This window comes from Schistocerca americana, chromosome 2 (genome assembly GCF_021461395.2).
Source record: "Schistocerca americana isolate TAMUIC-IGC-003095 chromosome 2, iqSchAmer2.1, whole genome shotgun sequence".
In the NCBI taxonomy this organism is placed as follows: domain Eukaryota; kingdom Metazoa; phylum Arthropoda; class Insecta; order Orthoptera; family Acrididae; genus Schistocerca; species Schistocerca americana.
The window spans coordinates 654,315,433-654,342,307 of record NC_060120.1 but is presented as its reverse complement, the minus strand read 5'-3'; the positions used below and the strand labels follow the sequence as shown (position 1 = coordinate 654,342,307).

Genomic DNA, 26,875 nt, shown 5'->3' with positions numbered 1-26,875 from the left:
AGCCCAGCTGTCTGCTTCTAGACTGAATTCAATTTTCAAGTGTGAGAACGTTTTCTAAATATTTATGCATCGTTTATCTGAGGTACCAGCTTGATATTAAACTACCTGGATGTAGAAAACTGCATAAAACCACATCCATGCGGCCAGACTCAACAGTCCGTGTCGTTAATCCGCGATCCGATTCGACCGAGGACAGACAGTCTCGCCTCCTGGAATCCCGGAAGCGGTTTGTTAACGCTGTCGTGTCGTCGGTAGTGGGGAGTGCGTCCGCTGTATGAATTCCTTTATTTCTACATCTACACGGTTACTGTGAAATTCACACTTAAGTGCCTGGCAGAGGGTTCATCGAACCATTTTCATACTACTTCTCTACCATTCCAGTCTCGAATGACGCATGGGAAAAATGAACACCTAAATCTTTCCGTTCGAGCTCTGATTTCTCTTATTTTATTATGATGATCATTTCTCCCTACATAGGTGGGTGTCAACAAAATATTTACGCATTCAGAAGAGAAAGTTCGTGATTGAAATTTCGTAAGTAGATCTCGCCGCAAAGAAAACCGCCTTTGTTTCAGTGACTGCTACCCCAACTCGCGTATCATATAAGTGACACTCTCACCCCTATTGCGCGATAACACGAAACTAGCTGTCCTTGTTTGCACTTTTTCGACGTCCTCCGTCAATCCTACCTGGTAAGGATCCCATACTGCGCAGTAATATTCCAGCAGAGGACGGACAAGTCTCATGTAGGCTGTCTCTTTAGTCGCATCTTCTAAGTGTTCTGCTAACAAAGCGCAGTCTTTGTTTCGCCTTACCCACAATATTATCTATATGGTCTTTCCAATTTCAGTTGCTCGTAATTGTAATTCCTAGGCATTTTGTCGAATTGACAGCCCTTAGATTTGTGTGATTTATCGTATACCCAAAATTTATCGGATTTCTTTTAGTACCCATGTGGATGACCTCGCACTTTTCTTTGCTTAGTGCTAATTGCCACTTTTCGCACCATACAGAAATTCTCTCTAGATCATTTTGTAATTGGAATTGAACGTCTGATGATTTTACTAGACGGTAAATTACAGCGTCATCTGCAGACAATCTAAGGGGCTGATCAGATTATCACCTTGATCATTTTACTATAAACCGGGAACAGCGTATGGCATATGACACTACCTTGCGGAACGCCAGATATCACTTCTGTTCTACTCGATGATTTATTGTCTATCACTACGAACTGTGACTTCTCTGAGAGAAAAACACGAATCCAGTCACACAACTGAGACAATACTCCACATGCACGCAATTTGATTAACAGTCGCTTGTGAGAAACGGTATCAAAAGCCTTCTGGAAATCTAGGAATATGGAATCGTTCTGAGATTCCTTATCGACAGCACTCATTACTTCATCGGAATAAAGAGCTAGCTGTGTTGTACAAGAACGATATTTTCTGAATCCGTGTTGGTTATGTATCAATAAGTCATTTTCTTCAAGGTGATTCATAATGTTCGAGTACAGTATATGCTCCAAAATCTTACTGCAAATTGAGGTCATTCATATGGGTCTGTAATTCAGTGGGTTACTCCTATTTCCCTTCTTGAATATTGGTGTGACCTGTGCTGCTTTCCAGTCTCTAGGTACAGACCTTTCGTCAAGTGAACGGTTGTATATGATTGCTAAGAAATGCGCTACTGTGTCTGCATACTCTGAGAGGAACCTGATTGGTATACCATCTGGACCGGAAGACTTGCCTTTCTCAAGTGATTTGAGTTGTTTTGCAACACCTGAGATATCTACTTTTATGTCACTCATTTACAATCGCTGAACTTATGTTACAAGGAGTTCACAATAAATCAGATCGTATGCAATAGCATTACGTCAACTCAAAAGTGTCTTTTTCTAACATCAACTCCCAATACCCCCCCTCCCCCCACCCCACCGCCACCGCCACCATCCTTGTTAATGTCCAGAGGATGACCAACTGAACCTGAAACGCTATCTTTTGTTCTTCTCAAGTGCGCAGTATTACCTTCCTGATCTTGTTGTTCTTGTCATCAATATGCTTTTCTTTTCGCTCCCGTCCAGAAGTATCGCGCGTGTCCATTCTCTTGCATCAAAGTCAAATTACCAGTTCGGAAGTCGGCACATTCACCAGACGTGCCCCTAACTACGTGGAAGAGCATATGCTCCATGAGATATTCCTTCCTCAATCTTTTCCGGAGGCCATCTGCTTTCTTTTGACGTAGTATCAATACCTTGGTATGTTTGTGTATGATGGTATGTTTAGGCCCAATGGACACGTTTAGTAGTCCATCACAATCCAGGAAATGTGCCGGTAACACAGGTTCTCCGTCATCTTCAGGGGGGACAGGCCTCGAGTTTACCATAGCTCCGATGCTGACCATGGTGGGGGAGAGTTGTTATGCAACTAATTTTCATCGTCCCAACACTTTCTGTAGGGTAAGCATCGCTTGACTGTACCCACGTCATCTCCCAACATCCTGCCCACCAAGACGTCAACGAGGCAATGAACTTCCAAGTGATTCTGGTTTTGGGGGGAAGCAATGCGGCTCTGAGATAGTCAGTGAATTTCATACTTCAGACAATTGTGCACTTGTGGTGTAAAAGGTCTCTGCGTTGTCGGTGTAGATCGTGTGTGCCAATCCATGTTTACTAGTAAATCTTTGTAACGCCATCAAAAATGTGTTCGTGTTCATAATGGATCAGAATTGTAAATGTACTGCATTTGTTGCTGCGCAAGTGAAGAATGTCATGTAGGCCTTTACCATGGTCGTGGCTAACTTGATGTAGAGAGGGCCTGCAAAGCCTATGCCAGGGACAGTAAAGGACTTGGATGGTCTCATTCGATCTGCAGATGGAGCAGCTTCAATTTGTTTTCCTCCTGGAGCCTCCATAATATTGCATTGTAAACATGTATGCAGGACCTTTTCAATGGCTTGACAACCTTCGATGTATCCAAAACTTTTTTCTGATGTTCGGATAACATAATTCGAACATTAAGATGATGGATATCAACTGCAACTTACTGCCACAGAACTTCTTCCTTGCCAATAATTTGTATGTCTACCAAATTTGGTTTAGGAGGAGATGTTGAAGACACACATACGCACACACACACACACACACACACACACACACACACACACACACACATACGCATACATGTACACGCACGCACACACACACACACACACACACACACACACACACACACACACACACGCCTATTTTTATATATTTTTGAAAGCCGAGGAGTCTCGTGAAGTGCTGTGACTCATCATGCAGAACTGACTGTGGTTGCTCGCTGCTGAGGTCCGGAAACTACAGCCTATCTCCCAGACGAAGGAGTCCACCTTCAGTCAATAAATCAAACCATCCGATTTTTTAGTCTTGCGGTATTAGTTTACTGCTTAGGAGTGCGTGGACTTCCCGTGTGAAACATTGTCATTGCACTATTCTGGTGCAGTAAGTACGTGCGTTTACGATCTCGACTACTGCCAACTCTCCACCAACTTTATCTTTGTGACGAATGTTATTTGTTAAGCAAAGGTTCCACCCAGTTGTAAGAATTAGTATTGTATAGGAACTGAGTTTGGAAATGTGTATGAGGCTGTCATCACATGTTTTATGTTTCTCTCCTCATCTGAGAGGTCGTTAGCATATTTGGCGTACTGAATGGCAAAAATTTCCCTGGGCGTGCTAGCTGTAGCAATTCTTTCCACCACAAATCTACAGATTGGATTTGATTGCCAAGAAGTCCCCGTGTTAGATGATCCGCTGGATTATCATGTCTAGGACTGTCTCCGTTACTCTGTTAGAGTGAAAGTCGTCCATCGATTAACATCACTGCGTATCCTACCTAACGTCACTATAGCATTCGTCTACGTCGCTGAGAGTAATGTCGTACCCTGTACCTGTCCAGAAAATCTTAGTACTCGTGTTCCCACAAGTCCTTCTAGAAGCTCGAGAGAGTTTTACTGTCGTCATCTGTGTCAAACGCGAAGTAGTCCATGAAAATATTGTTGACTAGTAGTTACGTGGCGACGAGAAGTATAGTCTCATATCTAGAAACGTGTTCTTCCACTGTTGCGGAAACAAGAATAGACTGTATGTCAGGTCGAATGGTAGCAGATGGACATTTTAAAAGATGAAAATCACAGGCGGAGTGTTCTTGTAGAAGGGCTAAACTTAGAAAAAATCCATCTTTGTGTGGAAAACAGAAAACTTAAGACGGAAACCGGAAAGCTAAAGACAGAAACAGAGAAGCTCAAAACCGCGCCGACATTGCCACAAGCCTCTTCGCAGCATTAGTTGCAAGCAACAATGGGATGAACACAATTGTGGAGAAAACTAAAAACGCCAACACAAAACACGCTACAGCCTTACTTGTCAAATCGACAACGAGTAAGTATCCAAAACAGATCAGGGAAGTCTATACGACACAAATAAGTCCATGCAAAGAAAATATGAAAATAAAAGCAGAGCGCACCACGCCAACAGTGATGATCATTAAAACAGAAACCCAGGAAGATTGCCGGAAACTTGAGAGAAAGACAGTTAAGTCAAGGACATGAAATGCGAAAGAACAAAGAAACGCCAGCCACCTTTAACAATACAATAATTTCCAGACACGTAAACTGAACAAGTATTACCGGAAGGGTCATGCCATCTAATCATGTCTGAACACGTGACCAAAGAACGAAACGCACAAGAAGCCAAATTCAGATTCAAGACTGGCTAAAAGGGAAAAGGATTTTCAAAAAACGTATTCGAAATCAACCCTCGCTTCAGGAACATTCTGCTTGGTTAAGACATGGTTTCCTGGGTTTCAAATCTCTGTATTTCAAGGACTTTGTGTCCATACCCTATTGCCTCAAAAAGTTCTGCGATCCTGAGCACACAATCAAAGACAGCTCGAGGAAACAAGTAGTTTACGCCAATTGCTGGGAATAAGAACATAAAAAGCTAGACTCCTAGAAAGAACAAAACACCATTGGATGCAATACCTGCACAAGAAAAGGCAAACGAAAATCATGCAACAAAAATGGAGGAGTGGACTGCCAAACTTATAAAACGACTATACTCCAGGCAACTTCAAAAAATAGATATGGTACTGGCTGCTAGACCAATAAGGAGCTCAAAAACGGTTGACTGCATAATCCCTGGTGCGAATTCTGAATTCCACAGCCAACACAACTCAAAGCAAAAACAAACACAAATGTACCTCCACAAGAACGACAAGCTGGCGACGAGCGATGTCCTGGCGCCGCCAGCATGGCCTGTCTCTAGAAACGCCAAATATCGAAGGCAGCGTAATTCTCTCGCTAGTCTTTCGAGACATCGTTCAACTTAGTTTCCTCAACACAAAGGACTATATATTTAAGACGTGTCCTATGAAGTGCTCATAGAACATAGGACAGCACAGAAATTATGAGCTGTATCAATGGGCGACGCTACGGACTAAACATATGATAAAGACAGAAGGACTAGAGTAACGAAGGTTGGAATATGAATTTACTAGCCTTCTGGCCCAAGGCGAGAGAAAGGGGCAGTACTGGTGGAAAGGACCATCCAATCAACTTGTCACCAACCACTGTCGCGCGACAAGCAAACCTCAACACAGCACTACAATACTTCGAATCCCAAAGATCAACGTGGCCTGTACGCGAACGTCGAAACCAACACACCATCCAGAAGACACACACGCCAAGTGACCGCCAACACAACGCGAAGCTGACGTCAAACAGTATCCTGGCGACACAAATGCTGTTTCCCTATGAAAATGCTCAATAGCGTCAGCAACACAATCACGTTATTATTACACAATAACGTTTTTCGTTTTAGTTTCGTAACATTACTGACTATACCGAGGAGATGTGCCTTGCAGGATCAACAGAACGCGGAGAAGCATACAGATGAAACACTGTTTATATCAATGAGCAACGCTGCAGACCACCCTCATATTCTGAATAGAAGAACTTGAGAAACAAACAGCTAGCTAAAGAACACCACCAGAGTGAGTCTAGGGGAGCAGACCGCATCTCACAGGAGAACCACAAATCCCAACGAACAAGATGCAAAGCAAATACAAAGTATACGATACCGCAAAAATCAAAATATAAGCTAAACCAGTGACCTTCATATCAGGAGAGTATCTAAGCTTGGACACACCCATGACAGACAAGAAAACTAATGTATGTGGAAAAACGGATGTAAACAAAACTCAGCAGAGAAGTTAGCGATGCGATTGACGACATGTCTGTCAAACAGGAGAAGGTAAACAACGATTAGCTGAATGGTAAGAGTGGCAACAATGCGTGTGACGAAAAACAATCGCCCTATAAGCAAATGCGAGACGAGCAAAGTTCAATTGCGAAGAAAGATGCACGGCAATTATATTAGACAATGTCAAACTTATTGAGTACTGCAGTGCTGAACAACACAACTGTGGAGATGAAAAACACAGTGACACAAAGACACACACACATACCAACACAACAAAGAGGACGGCTGTTTTAATGGTATGTGAAACCCCGGGAACCAACATAAAATACCTGCTTAGCAGGCTGGAGCATAGAGACGTCTATCCAACTGCGTTCCGATTACACATACGTCGTTCCCACCCAACCGCAACGATGGAACGGACGGACCGAATGATGATGCGTACCGAAAACGTACCAACGGATTCACTCTAACTGAGCGTGAAGCAGTGATTACTTCCATAAACGTTGACAAAAGTCACAGAATTTGTCCACACTTCTCTAATTTAGAAACTAACAGGGCTGCGCCGCCCCGAGAATCTAGTATGAGATTGGAGCGTTTATGGGCTTAATAGATTTCAAGTAAGCCAGGTGAGCTAGTATAATTCTATCTTTTTCTCCATAGCGTGTTGTGATAATTCTCTTGGTTCCTTTATATGTATCAGGAATCACAGCAATACCATCAACTAAATACTTTGGCTCCCCTTCTAAGCAGAAGCACAAAAATTTATTTTCGTGAATGGTGGGTATCGTAGGCTCCTGATCTATCGACTGCTGGAACTCAAGGACGATCCCAAGTCTCAATATTTCCAGAAAACGTCTCAAATTTTACAGTGGGCAGTCTGATATTATCTGATGGAACAAATGAAGTGACGGTTCGTAGAAGGGCGTTTATCATTAATGGCAGTGTGAGCCAGTGAGCTAGCACTTCGACCTTCTACACGGCTGTTTTTGAAACTGTAAAGATCGTAACACCGCAACTCGCCACGAGATAGGATTGCAATTTGGAATTTCACACAAGGATTCACAATGGAACTGGAACACACTATATATAAACAAATATGTAGCCTAACATTTATTAGAGTATTGTGTAAAAATTTGAAGTGAATCCGTCAAAAACCTTTCGAGGTTTTTGGTGACAACATCATACATTACAAATATCTCTGGGCGCTTTCTGTTGAAGCTAAAACCATAGAAACTAATGTTGTGCATTTGGCAGCAGGGTCTGTTTTTGGAAAATTGTAGCAGCGTCCTTTTGTTTCCAGACCCAGTGTTCGCTACGGGCGTCTCTGAGGACTCCGACTTGGAACGCAGTCACACGTCGACCGTGAGAACGAGCGTCGGAGGGACGGCATTCCTGATGTGCCACTTGCCCAACATCGGAAAAGAGGTGAGGCGCCCACTACAGCTCGCTCTCGCAAATACACTACTGGCCATTAAAATTGCTACACCAAGAAGAAATGCAGATGATAAACGGGTTTCATTGGACAAATATACTATACTAGAACTGACATGTGATTACATTTTCACGCAATTTGGGTGCGTAGCTCCTGAGAAATCAGTACCCAGAACAACCACCTCTGGCCGTAATAACGGCCTTCATACGCCTGGGCATTGAGTCAAACACAGCTTGGATGGCGTGTACAGGTGCAGCTGCCCATTCACCTTCAACACGATACCACAGTTCATCAAAAGTAGTGACTGGCGTATTGTGACGAGCCAGTTCCTCGGTCACCATTGACAAGACGTTTTCAATTGGTGAGAGATCTGGAGTATGTGCTGGCCAGGGCATCAGTCGAACATTTCATGTATCCAGAAAGGCCCGTACTGGACCTGCAACATGCGGTCGTGCGTTATCCTGCTGAAATGTAGCGTTTCGTAGGGCTAGAATGAAGGGTAGAGCCACGGGTCGTAACACATCTGAAATGTAAAGTCCACTATACAAAGTGCCGTCAATGTGAACAAGAGGCGACCGAGACGTGTAACCAATGGCACCCCATACCATCACGCCAGGTGATACGCCAGTATGGCGATGACGAATACACGCTTCCAATGTGCGTTCACCACGATGTCGCCAAACACGGATGCGACCATCATGATGCTGTAAACAGAACCTGGATTCATCCGAAAAAATGACGTGTTGCCATTCGTGCACCGAGGTTCGTCTTTGAGTACACCATCGCAGGCGCTCCTGTCTGTGATGCAGCGTCAAGGGTAACCGCAGCCATGGTCTACGAGCTGATAGTCCATGCTGCTGCAAACATCGTCGAACTGTTCGTGCAGATGGTTGTTGTCTTGCAAACGTCCCAATCTGTTGACTCAGGGATCGAGACGTGGCTGCACGATCCGTTACAGCCATGCGGGTAAGATGCCTGTCATCTCAACTGCTAGTGATACGAGGCCGTTGGGATCCAGCACAGCGTTCCGTATTACCTTCCTGAACCCACCGATTCCATATTCTGCTAACAATCATTGGATCTCGACCAACGAGAGCAGCAATGTCACGATACGGTAAACCGCAATCGCGTTAGGCTACAATCCGACCTTTATCAAAATCGGCAACGTGATGGTACGCATTTCTCCTCCTTACACGATGCATCACAACAAAGTTTCACCAGGCAACGCCGGTCAACTGCTGTTTGTGTATGAGAAATCGATAGGAAACTTTCCTCATGTCAGCACGTTGTAGGTGTCACCACCAGCGCCAACCTTGTGTGAATGCTCTGAAAAGCTAATCATTTGCATATTACAGCATCTTCTTCCTGTCGGTTAAATTTCGTGTCTGTAGCACGTCATCTTCGTGGTGTAGCAATTTTAATGGCCAGTAGTGTGTTTCCGTCGTCCAGTTTTGAAAGGCTAATAATTAATTTAGGCACTTGAGGTCCCCAATCCTTCGACATGAATTTTTAGCCATGACCACTGTTGCATTGGTGCCACCGATTTATCCTTTTGTCGCCATTACGAACACACGTCACTAGTATACCTGAGAGTGTAAGAGGAACGAAACGTTTCAACATTTCCCTCTGGCAGAGGAAATGCTACTTCTGCTTCTACGTTCATATCATATAAATTCGCACAAAATGAGTACTTAAGATCCATAGAAAGCATAACTAATTTTCAATTAGTTATACCATCTCTAGCAGCCATTTTATGTAGTGGTGCTCTTGTTCACGCCACTTTGTAAGCTAATACGTAGGTTGTAACGGGTATAAGTGCAGATATTTCTGTTGGTGACTGAGGACGGTGTACTTAACAACACTAATCAATATTTATGGCATTTTCCGACAAATAATTATAGATATTACGAATAGCATGTTTTTAGGTTGGTTAGTACCTCCAAGTACATGTGGCAAGAGGACGCCATTAATGCGCATGTTGTCCCCCAGGCAGCAGGTCAGATGTTAAGCTGTGGAAATGTGGATACAAAACGATAAGTCTGCACGGATAGGTGTCGTTAACTTCGCGGTGCAGGTACGGCCAATGCAGAAAACATGAGGCCGTAGAGTTTGTGAAACTTTTGTGGCGAAACTGTACGATGCAGAAAAAAACCTACACACTTATCTGTGTGTGTATGAAGTACCACATATAAATATTTCTGCTCTTATACCTGTTACATCCTGTGTTTCGCAACGAATTCGTAATAATACCCTGCTTGAGAAAATATTTTTTTTATTCTGTTTATTAATTATAAAAAATTATACTGGGTGCATCATTTAAAGCACAGAATTTAAAATGATATCGTGCACCAATGCACGAATGTAAGTAGAGCTTGTTGCATATGTTTTTTAATTTCACTACAATTGTTATTCTCCTCCATGTTTAAATCGATTGATGTTATCCTGAAACAATTAACATCTCTCCTTCACCTAATAACACTAAACAAAGACAAAAATAGTGTGTCCACTGCCTTAATAATTATCTCAGAGTAGTTTCCGTGGTTGTTAGTTATTACTTTTACACAAACAGGAAATTGGTATTTGAAGTTATACGTGGGTGCATTATTTTAATCCATTACCACGTACTGCATGGACAGTGAGCAGAGGGTGTTAGATTTGTAGTGCTGTACAAACAGGATGTCATCTCCTGTGAAGCAATGGTGTGACAAGAGTGCCCGAGAGTGCATTTAGCAGCTGAGTCAAACTCGGGTAGGCGTCTACTAAACTTTCTCCAACCGATAATCACCTTGTAGGTCCATGACCAAAAGCGTGATAAGCCAATCCACAGATGATAAACTACATTCCATCAGGTCTAACAGTGTAATGTAGTTGGAGTATCTTCATCTCTCCTAACGTTTCTGTTTCCTCTCGCTGTGTACTTACATCCTATTCACCAGCTCAAATTGTTCATCTTATTAAAAGAATAATTTGTTAGAAATTTTATTGATATTGTATAGCATACTGTTTTAGACCTTCCACGTCACAACAAACACCCTTTTATCGTGAATATTCCTATCTTAAAGCAATACATTTTTCAGTTATGCATGATTTCGCTGATGAGTGCAAAGTCTTGAGTCCCATTGAGTCGAAATTGTGGAAGGTATTTACTCCACAGGCCCCATTATACATATTACTTCGTAAACTTCTATGGTATATAAACGCTGTCATGAATTTCGTTAAGCGTTACAAATCGATGAAATATGCACCACGAAGGAATTATAATGGAGCGGAAATCTGTAGATGTGATGTACATAAACAGACAAACAAAACTGGATGCTTATTGAAGAGAAAGAGGGACTTGAAGCCTCATTGACTGGAGTAAAACTGTCATCACTGATGACTCACGCTTCGAACTGAGCATCGTGACCAGCGAAGACGGGTCTGGAGATGCCTTGGGCAGCGGTGGGATACCAACCTAACTGTAGCCGGTCATAAGGCCCGACAACCAGGACCCATTTGGTTGTTAACCGCAGCCCTTACAGCACAGCGGTACGTCGAAGATATTCTACGCCCTTCATGGCATTACATTACATTTCAGCAAGATAACGACATTCTACACACGGCCTGTAATTCTACTGCTTGTCTCCGTGCTTGCCAAACCCTACCTTGGCCAGCAAGGTCGCCGACCTCTCCCCGAATGAGAAAGTTGGAGCGTTATGGGCAGGATCCTCCAACCATCTAGGGATTTTGACGTTCTAACGCGACAACTGGACAGAATTTGGCACGTTATCCCTCAGGAGGAAATTAAACAACTCTGTTAATTAATGCCAAGCCAAATAACTTCTTGCATAAGGGTGAGAGGTGGACCAACATGTTACTGACTTGCTCAGTTTGTGGAGCTCTTTCTCTTGAATAATTCATCCAATTTTTCTCAACTTTTTTTTTTGATATTGCTATCATTTGTTTGTCTATACATGTACGTCAAATTTACCGATTTCCATCCCATTCGGATAATTCCTCCTGGTATGTGTTGTCTTTCTTAGAGTTTATCTTTAGTTACACAACGTGTTGCCCAACATTACGCTCCTGAATACACAGCCTGACAAAAAGAGTGAAGCACTCAGAAGACATTGTCGGAAGTCAGTATAGTTTCGTACAGGTGCACATCATCGTCTGGATGTGAATGGTTAGTGTTGCATTTCTCTGTGACATGTAGAAGTGTTACCAGAGTGAATTACTATTGTTCGTGTTCAGTGTTCTTACCGTGCGTTTTAGGAAATACAAGGGGCGTGAACAGCTTCAGTTGTTTAGTGATCGTTGTGAATGACTCGCAGACGCCGCGTACTCGTGTGAGACGGTGTTATCAGGACTTCAGAGCCTGAAAGGGGGGCCTCATAGTAGGTCTCCATTTGGCTGATTGCTAGAATTGTTCAGTATCCAAATTTATGGGTCAGTCGGATGTGACCGTAAACCGATGTTGGACAACATGGGAACGTGAAAGCAGGTGAACTCGTCATCAAGGTTCTAGTCGACCACGTCTAACCAACACAAGGGAGGATCGCATCAAGCACATCGAGACCCCTTCACATCTGTCCATCCCGTCTGATAACAAGTAATGGACCCTGTGCATCACTCTGTATCATCGTGCACCATTGGTTGGAGACTAGCGGGAGTATCACTAAGGAATTATCATTCGTTGTGTCATCAGGCGCTGACATCGCAACACAGACGGCCGTGACCGAAAGTAAGTACTGCTGCTGAATTGAGTCGCATTGTGTTCCGCGATGAATTCCATTTCTTCACAACCTAGGATGACCATTGCCAGTGAGCATGGCAACGTGATCCGTTCTTCTAATATTATGGAGAGGCACTGTAACGTTGCTCCTGGCGTCGCGGTATGTGAAACCATAGGGTAGGATTTCATTTCACGACTGATAGTCATTGAGGGAACTCTGATGGTGCAACGATACGTCACGGACATCCTACACCCTCATGTATTGCCGCACATCATGACAATATCGTGGGGCCATATTTCAACAAGACAATGTTCTTTCACACAAGGCACCTGCCTTATGAACTGTCTGCGTCTGCTAGGAAGACCCGCACATCTATCCCCGACAGAATATGTGTGGAAGCGGCTCAGACGTCAACTCCGTACTAATGTCAATATCTGTGATATCAAAGACCCCTTACAACAGCTGCGGCAAAGCTTGCTTCGTGAGAGGATACAACTACTTTAGGACATCTTTCCCAGCCGAATGAGTGAATGCATTCAGGCTGGTGCTTCGTGAGAGGATACAACTACTTTAGGACATCTTTCCCAGCCGAATGAGTGAATGCATTCAGGCTGGAGGGGTAGCAAAGTCGTACTGATACGGCCCGCCCGGCTAGCCGCGCAGTCTAACGCACTGCTTCCCGAATGGGCACGAATCCGTCTGGCGGGTTAGTGTCGAGGACCGGTGTGCCGGCAAGCCTGTGGAAGGTTTTTAAGAACGTTTTCCATCTGCCTCAGCGAATGCGGGCTGGTTCCCCCTATTCCACCTCAGTTACATTATGTCGGTGATTGTTGCGCAAACGATGTCTCCATGTACACGTACACCATAACTACTCTACCATGCAAACATTCGGGGCTACACTCGTCTGGTATGAGACGTTCCCGGGGTAGTCCACTGGGGGCGGTGGTGGAGTGGGTGGACTGCTGTGGCGTGTTGTGGGATTGTGAACCACTGAGGGCTATGGTCGGCAAAGTCTCTCCATCGTTTCTGGGTCCCCGGTTCAATACACACACATACACATTCTGATAAGTAGACTCATACTGAGAAGTTCTTTATAAATTTTGCTCTGTTTTGTGATCACTGAAATAACGTAACATACATTCTCACCAGGTGTTCATTTCGTTTTCTTCTCCATTTTCGGTCTTCAGTTTTCTTGTCGGGCAGTATAGTTCCACCATTCCAGGTATGTAGTCCTTCATGCTGTTACCGCACTCTTAATCTCATGGTAATATGACCATATATACACAAATTTTATTTCATGCACATCCTTAAAATTTCGTACGACTACTTATGAATGAAATATGCCCAGTAGGTAACTAAACGCGCCATTTATTAGTTGTGTTGGTGAGATGTTTTCACGTCCAATTTCCTTCGCATGTGCAATCGTAGCTTTTTAGGTGATGTGGCTCACACTTCCTCCAGATACTTTCCTTCACTTGTTACTCAATGACTAGTTGCTGCTTAACAGCCGTTGCATCTCTGTGAGTCAGACGTACAATTTCCAATCAGATTACACACCGAAGAGCCAAAGAAACTGGTACACCTGCCTACTATCGTGTGGGGCCCCCGCGACCACGGACAAGTGCCACAACACGACATGGCATGGACTTGAAAAATGTCTAAAGTAGTGCTGGAGGTACTGACACCATAAATCCTACCGGGCTGTCCATTAAATCCGTAAGAGTACGGGGGGGTGGAGATCTCTTCCGAACAGCACGTTGCAAGACATCCCAGATATGTTCAATAATGTTCGTGTCTGGGGAGTTCGGTGGCCAGCGGAGGTGTTTAAACTCAGAAGAGTATTCCTGGAGCCTCTCTGTAGCTCTTGGACATGTGGGGTGTTGCACCGTCCTGCTGGAATTTCCTAACTCTGTCGGAATGCACAGTGGACATGAATGGATGCAGTGTTCAGACAGGATGCTTACGTACGTCTCACCTGTCAGAGTTGTATCTAGACGTATCAGGGATCACATATCACTCCAACTGCACATGCCCCACACCGCTACAGAGCCTCCACGAGCTCGAACAGTCTTCTACTGACATGTAGTGTCCATGGATTCATGAGGTTGTCTCCATACCCGTATAAGTCCATCCACTAGATATAAAACGTTACTGGTCCGACCAGGCAACATGTTTCCGGTCATCAACAGTCCAATGTCGATGTTGACAGGCCCAGGCGAGGCGTAAAGCTTTGTGTCGTGCAGTCATCAAGTGTACACGAGTGGGTCTTCGGCTCCGAAACCCCGTACCGATGATGTTTCGTTGAGTGGTTCGCACGCTAACACTTGTTGATGGCCCAGCGTTGAAATCTGCAGCAATTTGCGGAACGCTTTCACTTCTGTCACGTTGAACGATTCTCTTAAGTCGTCGTTGGTCCCGTTCTTGCATAATCTTTTTCCGGTCGCATTGATGTAGGAGATTTGATGTTTTACCGCATTCCTGATATTCACGGTACACTCATGAAACGGTTTTACGGGATAATCCCCACTTCATCGCTACCTCGAAGGTGCTGTGTCCCATCGCTTGTGCGCCGACAATAACACCACGTTCAAACTGACCTTGATAACCTGCTATTGTAGCAGCAGTAACCGATATAAAAACTGCGCCAGACACTTGTCTTATATAGGCGTTGCCGACAGCAGCGCCGTATTCTGCTGTCTACATATGTCTGCATTTCAATGTGCATGCCTATACCAGTTTCTATCGTGCTTCAATGTCATAACTGTCCTCCAAAACATGAATTTCTTCGAGCGACTCCATATCACTTCAAATCACCGCTGGTTACCTTTCCAAAACTTCACATAAATGTCATAGCTGCATTCTTCCAGAACAACTGCCATTTAGCTTTTTCCCGCAAGGGAAGGGTTGCATTTCTGTCAATTTGAACGATTCTCTTCAAAAATGGGTTCAAATGGCTCTGAGCACTATGGGACTTAACCTCTATGGTCATCAGTCCCCTAGAACTTAGAACTACTTAAACCTAACTAACCTAAGGACAGCACACAACACCCAGTCATCACGAGGCAGAGAAAATCCCTGAGCCCGCCGGGAATCGAACCCGGGAACCCGGGCGCGATTCTTTTCAGTCGTCGTTGGTCTCGTTCTTGCAGGATCTTTTTCCAGCCACAGCGATGTCGGAGATTTGATGTTTTATCGCATTCTTGATATTCACGGTACACTCGTGAAGTGTTCGTACAGGAAAATCCCCACTTCATCGTTACCTCTGATATGCTGTCTCCCATCGCGCGTTCGAACTCACTTAAACCTTGAAAACCTGCTGTTGTAGCAGCAGTATCAGACTTGAATCTGGATAACCTGCTATTGTAGCAGCAGTAACCGATCAAACAGCTACGCCAGACACTCGTCTTATATGGGCGTTGGCGACAGCAGTGCCGCATTCTGCTGCCTGCATATCTCTGTATTTGAATACGCATGCCTGTATGAGTTTCTTTGGCGCTTCAGTTTATAGCTGTCTTATGATTTTTATACCTCCTTTTCATCTTCTTCTGGGGTACATATATTTTAGGACACGTATATTCACTGAGATGACAAAAGTAGTACCTCCTAATATCGAGTCGGACCTCGTTTTGCTCATCGTAGTGCAGCAAATCGACGTGGCATGGACTTAATAAGGTGCTGGAAGCCTCCTGCAGAAATATTCAGCCATGCTGCCTTTATAGATGTCCATATTGCGGAAGTGTTGCCAGTGCAGGATTTTGTGCATGAACTGACCTCTCGATTTTGCCCAATAAATGTGCGATGGGATCTATGTCCGGTGATATGACTGGCTAAACCATTCGCTCGAACTGTCCAGAATGGGCTCCAAACTAATAGCGAACAATTTTGGCCTGGTGACAAGGCACTTTGTCATTCATAAACATTCCGTCTTTGTTTGGGAACACGAAGACCAAGCGTGGCTGAAACTGGTCTCCAACTATCCGAACGTAACCGTTTGCAGTCAATGATTGGTTCAGCTGGACGAGAAGACCCATTCCATTCCATGTAAACTCAGCCCACACCACTATTGAGCCACCACTACCTTGCACAGTGCCTTATTGACTTCGTGGGGTCTGCGCCACACTCTAACTCTACCATCAGTTCTTACCAACTGCAATAGAGACTCATCTGACAGGCTAACCCATGAGGTCACGAGCCCATGAGAAGCGCTGTAGGCGATGTCATGCTGTTAGCAAAGGCACTCACGTGGGTCGTCTGCTGCCAAGCCCATTAACGCCAAATTTCGTTGCAGTGTCCTAACTGATACGTTCTTCCTACGTCCCACATTGATTTATGCGCTTATTTCACTCGGTGTTGCTTGTTTGTTAGCACTGACAACTCGCTGCTCTTGGTCGTTAAGTGAAGGCTATCGGCCACTGCGTTGTCTGTGGTGAGAGGTAATGCCTAAAATTTCGTATTCTCGGCACACTCTCGCCTCTGTGGATCTTGGAATATTAAATTCCCTTACGATTTCCGAAATGTACTGTCCAATTCGTCTTCTTCCAACTACCACTCCGCGTTCAAAGTTTGTTAATCCCAGCATGTGGCCATAATCACGTCGGGACGCTTTTCACATTACTCATCTGAGTACAAATGACAGTACCTCCAATGCAGTGCCCTTTGGTATCTTCCGTAGCCATATTATTGCCATCTACCAGGTGATCAAAAGTCAATATAAATTTGAAAACTGAATAAATCATGGAATAATGTAGATAGAGAGGTACAAACTGACACACATGCTTGGAATGATATGGGGTTTTATTAGAACAAAAAAAAATAAAAAAGTTTAAAAAGTGTCCGACAGATGGCGCATCATCTGACCAGAATAGCAATAATCAGCATAACAAAGTAAGAAAAAGCAAAGATGATGTTCTTTACAGGAAACGCTCAATATGCCCACCATCATTCCTCAACAATAGCTGTAGTCCAGGAATAATGTTGTGAACAGCACTGTAAAGCATGTCCGGAGTTATGGTGAGGCATTGGCTTCGGATGTTGTCTTTCAGCATCCCTAGAGATGTCGGTCGATCACGATACACTTGCGACTTCAGGTAACCCCAAAGCCAATAATCGCACGGACTGAGGTCTGGGGACCTGGAAGGCCAAGCATGACGAAAGTGGCGGCTGAGCACACGATCATCACCAAACGACGCGCGCAAGAGATCCTTCACGCGTCTAGCAATATGGGGTGGAGCGCCATCCTGCATAAACATCGTACGTTCCAGCAGGTTTTTATCAGCCAGGCTGGGGATGATGCGATTCTGTAACATATAGCCGTACCTCTCACCCGTCACGGTAGCAGTTACAAAACCAGAACCACGTATTTCCTCGAAGAAAAAAGGCCCGAAAACGGTAGAAGTGGTAAATCCAACCCATACCGTGATTTTCTCGTCGAGCAGTGGAGTTTCCACAACAGTTCTAGGATTTTCGGTAGCCCAAATTCTGCAGTTGTGGGCGTTGACAGACCCTCGGAGCGTGAAATGAGCTTCGTCGGTCCACAACACGTTACTCAACCAATCGTCATCTTCCGCCATCTTATGAAACGCCCACACCGCAAATGCCCTCCGCTTCACCAAATCGCCAGGTAACAGTTCATGATGCCGATGGATTTTGTACGGATAGTATCGGAGGGTACGCGTAAGTGCCAACCAAACAGTAGTGTATGGAATGCCGGTGCGACGTGCGACAGCACGAGCGCTGGCTTCCCCGTTCATAGACGAACCCGCTACAGTCTCCATTTCTTCCTGAACAGTCTCAGCCGCATTACGCCTTGAGTTCGGTCGGCCACTACGGGGTCTATCGTCGAAACAATCCGTGGCTTCGAACTTCTAAATCATTCTCGCCACAGCTGCATTTGTCAACGGACCTTTACCCGTTCGAATCCCCTTCCTATGGCGATAGGATCGTAACGCTGAACTAGCACATTCCCATTCTGATAATACAGCTTCACTAAAAGCACCATTTCAGGTGACGTCAACATGCTGCGACTGCTGACGCATCTGATTTTCTCTCTCTCATTACAGCTCCTTATATACACGATTGTCATGCGCAGTCACTGACATTTTGCTGTCTAGCGCCATCTGTCGGACATTTTGTGAACTTTGTTTTGTTTTTGGTTCTAATAAAACCCCATGTCATTCCAAGCATGTGTATCAATTTTTAGCTCTCTATCTACATTATTCCATGGTTTATTAAGTTTTCAAATTTATGCTGACTTTTTGATCACGTGGTATATATGTGTACATCGCCGTCCCAAGACTTTTGTCAGCACAATGTTTAGAAGCTCTCCGCTTTCCTACTACCTTCATTTCTTCCTTAACCTGCCGATACCTTCATCCATTTTTTATGTAGTCCATCATTCCAAACTTCCGGCTTCTACCTCAGTATTTCCTGCAACCTTTCGTTCGCTGAATCGTCGCAGGAGGCAATTTATTTGTAATGTTTAAATCAGCGGCTATTTCTCTTTCTTTTATCGTTTCCATTAGTCCTCTCTCCTAATTCCGTGGTCCTCATTCCATCTGCCCTTGTCAGTTTAACCAATTTTCTCCACAAACTTCAAAACTATAGAAGCCTTTTTATTGCCCATGATTTGCAACCATATAATTGTAAACTCCAGATAAAATAATTTGTGAATCTTTTTTCTTTGCTCTACGAAAATTCTGTCTGATTCCTATGCAAAAACATGTTACCCCTAGCTAGTCTTCTTATTTCCTCCACATAGTTTCCGTTTTCCATCACATACTAGCCAAGGAACTGAAAATACACTTCTGGAAATGGAAAAAAGAACACATTGACACCGGTGTGTCAGACCCACCATACTTGCTCCGGACACTGCGAGAGGGCTGTACAAGCAATGATCACACGCACGGCACAGCGGACACACCAGGAACCGCGGTGTTGGCCGTCGAATGGCGCTAGCTGCGCAGCATTTGTGCACCGTCGCCGTCAGTGTCAGCCGGTTTGCCGTGGCATACGGAGTTCCATCGCAGTCTTTAACACTGGTAGCATGCCGCGACAGCATGGACGTGAGCCGTGTGTGCAGTTGACGGACTTTGAGCGAGGGCGTATAGTGGGCATGCGGGAGGCCGGGTGGACGTACCGCCGAATTGCTCAACACGTGGGGCGTGAGGTCTCCACAGTACAACGATGTTGTCGCCAGTGGTCGGCGGAAGGTGCACGTGCCCGTCGACCTGGGACCGGACCGCAGCGACGCACGGATGCACGCCAAGACCGTAGGATCCTACGCAGTGCCGTAGGGGACCGCACCGCCACTTCCCAGCAAATTAGGGACACTGTTGCTCCTGGGGTATCGGCGAGGACCATTCGCAACCGTCTCCATGAAGCTGGGCTACGGTCCCGCACACCGTTAGGACGTCTTCCGCTCACGCCCCAACATCGTGCAGCCCGCCTCCAGTGGTGTCGCGACAGGCGTGAATGGAGGGACGAATGGAGACGTGTCGTCTTCAGCGATGAGAGTCGCTTCTGCCTTGGTGCCAATGATGGTCGTATGCGTGTTTGGCGCCGTGCAGGTGAGCGCCACAATCAGGACTGCATACGACCGAGGCACACAGGGCCAACACCCGGCATCATGGTGTGGGGAGCGATCTCCTACACTGGCCGTACACCACTGGTGATCGTCGAGGGGACACTGAATAGTGCACGGTACATCCAAACCGTCATCGAACCCATCGTTCTACCATTCCTAGACCGGCAAGGGAACTTGCTGTTTCAACAGGACAATGCACGTCCGCATGTATCCCGTGCCACCCAACGTGCTCTAGAAGGTGTAAGTCAACTACCCTGGCCAGCAAGATCTCCGGATCTGTCCCCCATTGAGCATGTTTGGGACTGGATGAAGCGTCGTCTCACGCGGTCTGCACGTCCAGCACGAACGCTGGTCCAACTGAGGCGCCAGGTGGAAATGGCATGGCAAGCCGTTCCACAGGACTACATCCAGCATCTCTACGATCGTCTCCATGGGAGAATAGCAGCCTGCATTGCTGCGAAAGGTGGATATACACTGTACTAGTGCCGACATTGTGCATGCTCTGTTGCCTGTGTCTATGTGCCTGTGGTTCTGTCAGTGTGATCATGTGATGTATCTGACCCCAGGAATGTGTCAATAAAGTTTCCCCTTCCTGGGACAATGAATTCACGGTGTTCTTATTTCAATTTCCAGGAGTGTATTTAACCTATTCGAGGAGCTTTCCTTTTAGTGATACTTTGAAGGAAGCTTTTTTTGTTCAACAGCTTCTGTTCATTATGCTTGGAGCATAGTAACGAGACTCTGAGGCCTCATCCTTTATGCGTATTTGTCTGACCATTGTATACAGGTGTACTGGGCACGGCAGGAGGCGGACAAAGTATTCTTGAGACATTATAGGCAAGAGTCCACGGGATTCGACCGCATCGGAGCTTCCTGTTCGCATCAAGATGACGTCTGTTTGTTGACGATCAAAAATGTTCGGAAGACCGATTCGGGACTGTATATCTGTGGGGTTGACAGCACACCGCCCATCCGACGCTTCGTGTACCTCTCTGTTTCCGGTAAGTAGTATCCTGCGTCCTAAGAGACGTTGTTTAACCGCACTTACTTTTAGGTTATCGGCATAATATCGTAGTTGTTGCCGGGTGTATGTCCTGCACAGGTAAACTCAAAGCGTTGAGCAGGAACCGACGTAAAGGGCAAACAGATGGTGTGGCCAAAGTAGGAAAAAAAATTATTGCTTTTATTTATATTTGACTTTATCCACCCTACGCGTCTACCTATGTTCTTATTTCACTGTACATATGTGTTCATTTATTTATTATTGTATGATCCAGAATACTTTAATTTCTAAACACATAAGAGCCCCCTAACAGTTATACAGGGTGGTGAGAAACAGCTTGTAAGAGTGATGCAGGGTGGGCTGTGGTGAGAAATAACTGTTCAGAAAAAAAATTAGATACGTTGCACCATCTCCCGTTTAGTTATCATGGAAATTAACCGATCAGGTTGTTTTACGTGAAAACTCAAAGAGCCTGCCACATTTTACAATCAGTGTCAAATGGTTCAAATGGCTCTGAGTATTATGGGACTCAACTGCTGTGGTCATCAGTCCCCTAGAACTTAGAACTACTTAAACCTAACTAACCTAAGGACATCACACACACCCATGCCCGAGGCAGGATTTGAACCTGCGACCGTAGTAGCAGCGCGGCTCCGGACTGGAGCGCCTAGAACCACACGGCCACCGCGGCCGGCCAATCAGTGTCAGTTGATTTCTTAGCGTAGGTGACAGCGCACGACACTGGTCTCCCTTTGGCGCGGGTTCAATCTTTGCTACCGCTCCACGTCCAATTTTGGACCACTCTCTTGTTCGGTTTTAGGAAATCAAACGAAGAACACATTTGGCAACACCGTCCTTGGCTGGCTGTTTGAATAGGCACGTGCAACGACCTGACTGGCTAACTTCAAAGCTAATTGAGTCAGAAACGGCGTAAAGTATCGAATTTTTTCCTTAACGATTATTTCTCAGCGCAACCTACCCTACAACTCCCTTAAACTTTTCAGTCCGTTTATTACCATCCTGTATAATAACCAAGTATTCAGATAGGAAAGTTATATGCTGAACGTGGAATGCTTTGAGAATAATGATTATAATGCCATTGGCTTGCATTTTTATGTTTCCTCAGAGATGTAAGAGTTTTTGGATTACTACAGTAAGCAATCATTTAAAAATCCATTATGCAACTAAATAGCTAAAATTACATCTCTAAAAATTATATAAAAGAGTATAGTAAATAAGTGTGGAACTAAATTCGCTTTACGGATGTTGACGACTTGTATGAGGACCAATACCGGTAAGTTCAGTATAGGAACTCATGTCCGTAAACGTACCGATTTCTCGCTACACGCAAAATACCACAATGCACGTTCAAATCTCCCGCATTTTCGGCGTCACTGAGTAGGGTATTACGCACATCATTCTTTGATCACCTGATGTTCTATTTGCATTACAGCTTTCTTTACATGCCACTCATTTGGGTTTGTGATCTGCCCAGAGGGAATTGTACCTGCTGCTGTTCTTGTGGTCTTTGTTCACACGTTGGTCCCCTCCCCCAAATCAACAAATCTTTGTTCATACTACACTTCTATACAATAGTAATTGTTTACTACCGTACAGGATGAAGCTGTAGGTAGACCTTGTGACCAAAAATATCCGGACACCTGGCTGAATATCACTTACAAGTTCGTGGCGCCATCCATCGGTAATTCTGGAATTCAATATGGTGCTGGCCCACCCTTAGCCTTGATGACAGCTTCCACTCTCGCAGGCATACGTTCAATCAGGTACTGGAAGGTTCCTTGGGGAATGGCATTCCATTTTTTACGGAGTGCTCCGCTGAGGAGAGGTATCGATGTCGGTCGGTGGGGCCTGGCACGAAGCCGGCGTTCCAAAACCTCACAAAGGTCTTCTGTAGGATTCAGGTCAGGAGTCTGTGCAGGCCAGTCCATTACAAGCATGTCATTGTCATGTAACCACTCCGCTACAGGTGGTGCATTATGAACAGGTGTTCGACGGTGTTGAAAGATGCAATCGCTATCCTCTAATTCTTCTTCAACAGCGGGAAACAAGAAGGTGCTTAAAACATCAATGTAGGCCTGTGCTGTGATAGTGTCACACAAAACCTCAAGGGGTGAAAGCCCGCTCCATGAAAAACACGACCACACCATAACACTACCGCCTCCGATTTTTACAGTTGGAACTACACACGCTAGCAGATTACGTTCACCGGGCATTCCCCATACCCACACCCTGCCATCGGATCGCCACATTGTGTACCGTGATTCGTCACTCCACGCAACGTTCTTCCACTGTTCAATCGTCCAATGTTTATTCTCCTTACACCAAGCGAGGCGTCGTTTGGCATTTACTCGACCATGAAATCCAAGTTTTCTCACCTCTCGCCTAACTGTCATAGTACTTGCAGTGGATCCTGTTGCAGTTTGGAATTCCTGTGTGATGGTCTAGATAGAAGTCTACCTATTACACATTATGACCCTCTTCAACGGTCGGCGGTCTGTCAGTCAACGGATGAGGTCGGCCTGCATGCTTTTCTGCTGTACGTGTCCCTTCACTTTTCTGGTTCACTATCACATCTGAAACAGTGGACCTATGGATGTTTAGGAGTGTGAAAATCTCGCATAGAGACGTATGACACAAGTGACACCCAAACACCTGACCACTTTCAAAGTCCGTGAGTTTCGCGGAGCGCCCCATTCTGCTCTCACACCATGTCCAATGACTACTGAGGTCGCTGATATGGAGTACCTGGTGAAACTCTCTGCTTAAGTCCGCAGGACAGAACAGGTAGTAGAATTGTGGAAAGGGGCCAAAATGTGGCTGTCAGTTACACTCAAACACATATAACTTTATTTAGCTGTCCAAACAATACAGCAAAACTTTTTAAACTTAGTTATCGGGTGAATAGACCACACTGTCTTATGCCTTAAGGGCACAACCACTTAAATTTAAAGACGGCTGAAAGCCATTAACTTAAAATTCAGACTCAAAACAGAATATTTAGAAGGCAGAAGGCCTCACGTAAGTAAGTTCTATAACTTGGCTGAAGGCCCAACAAATCTAACACTTGAAAAGCAAACAAGTTTAATTTAAAGACGGCTGAAGGCCCATGATTTAAGACTGCAGGTAAAATTAATTTTAAAACCAAAACGCAAGGCAGAAGGCCTTATCTTCGTTTAGGCTGAAGGCCCCACACAGTCTGATACTCGAAAGACAAGAACTTTAATTTAAAAACGGCTGAAGGCCGATTACTTAAAACAATAAAAATAATTTTTAGTAGACAGAAGGCCCAAAGCTTTATCTTTAAACAGTATTTTATACAGGCTGAAAGCCCAAACGATCCAAGATTTAACAAGTAAGGAATTTAAATTTTAAAGTGGCTGAAGGCCCATTATTGAAAAACACAACTACAATAAATTTTCAAAAGACAGAAGGCCCAAAGCTTTATCCAAAAAAAAATATTTTAAATGAAGCTGAAGGCCCAAACAATGCAAGACTTGACAAGTAAGGAACTTTCAGTTTTAAAGAGGCTGAAGGCCCATTATTTAAAACCCAACTAAAAGCATACAAATTCAAACCATCGGCTGTAAGCCATTAAAATACACAATCAAACACCAATAAGAAAAGGCAGTACAGCCAGCTGCGCTCAGAAGTTTCCTGGAGATCGCTCTGCACTTGAAATATTAACGTTCGCTTAGGGGAGACATGTAGTCGGCCCATCTATATCTGATCCACCGGCAACCCAACCAAGAGACAGTCAACGGACCCGCCGACAAGACGACTTGCTTTCCACCTGACTAGTGCTCAAGGAACTCGAAAGTCAAAACGTAAAAGGCGTAGGCGCCCACAACCACGTATGCACAGCTGTCAAAACTACACACACGTGTTGGACAGCGACAACACGGTGAGGAAAGGACACTGCCTGAATTTTACGTCAGCTGCCAGGGCAGGTAACCGGAACGCTAACGGCCTCGAGGCAGAAAATTCCGCTGGTGCACTTGGACTTCAAATAACCAAAATACAGTAAAACTCCACTGGATGGTGGCCAAACTTTCGCCGATTCAAACACTCGCTGTTGCTCACAGGATACTCCCAACAGCCAACCATGAAAACCAACGGCACAATGTGAACAGTCTGCCTTCGGTAATTAAATCACCACTCAACTTTGATGTCCTGAGTCGGTGAGCCGCGAACCCCGTAGCAATCGGAACAGCTCCCACACACTCCGACACTGAGTAGAGACCGCCAGCGGGCCCGGCCCACTGCGCCGCGCGGAGATTTCTCGGCTCATCCACACCAACTCAAAAAAATGTTCAAATGTGTGTGAAATTTTATGGGACTTAACTGCTAAGGTCATCAGTCCCTAAGCTTACACACTACTTAACCTAAATTATCCTAAGGACAAACACGCACACCCATGCCCGAGGGAGGACTCGAACCTCCGTCGGGATCAGCCGCACAGTCCATGACTGCAGCGCCTTAGCCCGCTCGGCTAATCCCGCGCGACCCACACCAACTGACCGACTGTCACACATCAGCACGGAGACAGCACTAAAACAACTGAGCAGTCGACATCCCAAGCTACACACAGTTACACGAACACTTGCACGAAGGACTACACAATACTAACGGCAGTGACTGTGCAATAACAAGGACTAATCACGAGTCGGCACACGCAGGCAACCCATAAGCCATCGCCGGCCAACATACACGTCGTCGACAAGACGACCGACCGACGATGAACCAAGGTGGTCCGCACTCAGGTGATACGTATCGGCAACCGTCGGGCGAGTCATGGCTGTCCGGACCTCACTGCAGCTGCTCCCTGACTGAACTTCTGCCGCGTCCTAAGTCAAACACTGCCAGGTCTGAACTGGACTGCTAGCGTCTCCCAACTCACTGGCAGATCCGAACTCACTCCGAACACACGACAACCGGGAAGTAATAGCAGTCAGCAAAGATAATACGGCAGGGCCTATATCGATAAGCGCTGCTGCTGCCGCTCACGGGCAGGCAAGGCGGCAACTCAGTGACACCAGTAATTGAAATTAACGTGTTGTTGTTGCGGTCTTCAGTCCACAGACTGGTTTGATGCAGCTCTCCATGCTACTCTATCCTGTGCAAGGTTCTTCATCTCCCAGTACCTACTGCAACCTACATCCTTCTGAATCTGTTTAGTGTATTCATCTCTTGGTCTACCTCTACGATTTTTACCCTCCACGCTGCCCTCCAATACTAAATTGGTGATCCCTTGATGCCTCAGAATATGCCATACCAACCGATCCCTTCTTCTAGTCAAGTTGTGCCACAAATTTCTCTTCTGTCCAATTCTATTCAGTACCTCCTCGTTAGTTATGTGATCTACCCATCTAATCTTCTGTAGCACCACATTTCGAAAGCTTCTATTCTCTTCTTGCCTAAGCTATTTATCGTCCACGTTTCACTTCCATACATGGCTACACTCCATACAAATACTTTCAGAAACGACTTCCTGACACTTAAATCTATACTCGATGTTAACATAACGAGGTGGTAGTACAGTAAGAACAGGATGTCAAATGAGATATGGCACGAACACGAGCCACGCACGGCTCACCTGGCAGTAGGGGGCAGCACAAACGCACCTAACATGAAAAATGTATGTTTTTGAAGATGTCCGGATACTTTTGATCACATAGTGTTTTTAGTGCATCGATTTTGACCATGGTGAACTACGCGTTTGCGGAATACGGTAACATGATACTACCGTACAACTACGCTTTTCCGTACCGTCAGACACCGTTCCACGGAGTACTAGCGAGCGTCGGATGCGGGTACGTTTAGCACCAGCAGGGCCGACTGGGGTGCTCCACGGCGGTGCCGCACATCCTAGTTTGCAGCG

At 45.2% G+C, this 26,875-nt stretch overlaps 1 protein-coding gene across 1 annotated transcript in view; it reads left to right on the top strand.

The window, feature by feature from the left end:
* The window catches only part of LOC124595487, a 95,757-nt gene that overhangs the window by 34,574 nt on the left and 34,308 nt on the right, over positions 1 to 26,875 (top strand). The window contains exons 2-3 of the mRNA XM_047134248.1: positions 7,545 to 7,669; positions 20,761 to 20,974. Coding sequence (XP_046990204.1) covers positions 7,545 to 7,669; positions 20,761 to 20,974 — 339 coding nt within the window. The remainder of the gene's footprint in view (positions 1 to 7,544; positions 7,670 to 20,760; positions 20,975 to 26,875) is intronic.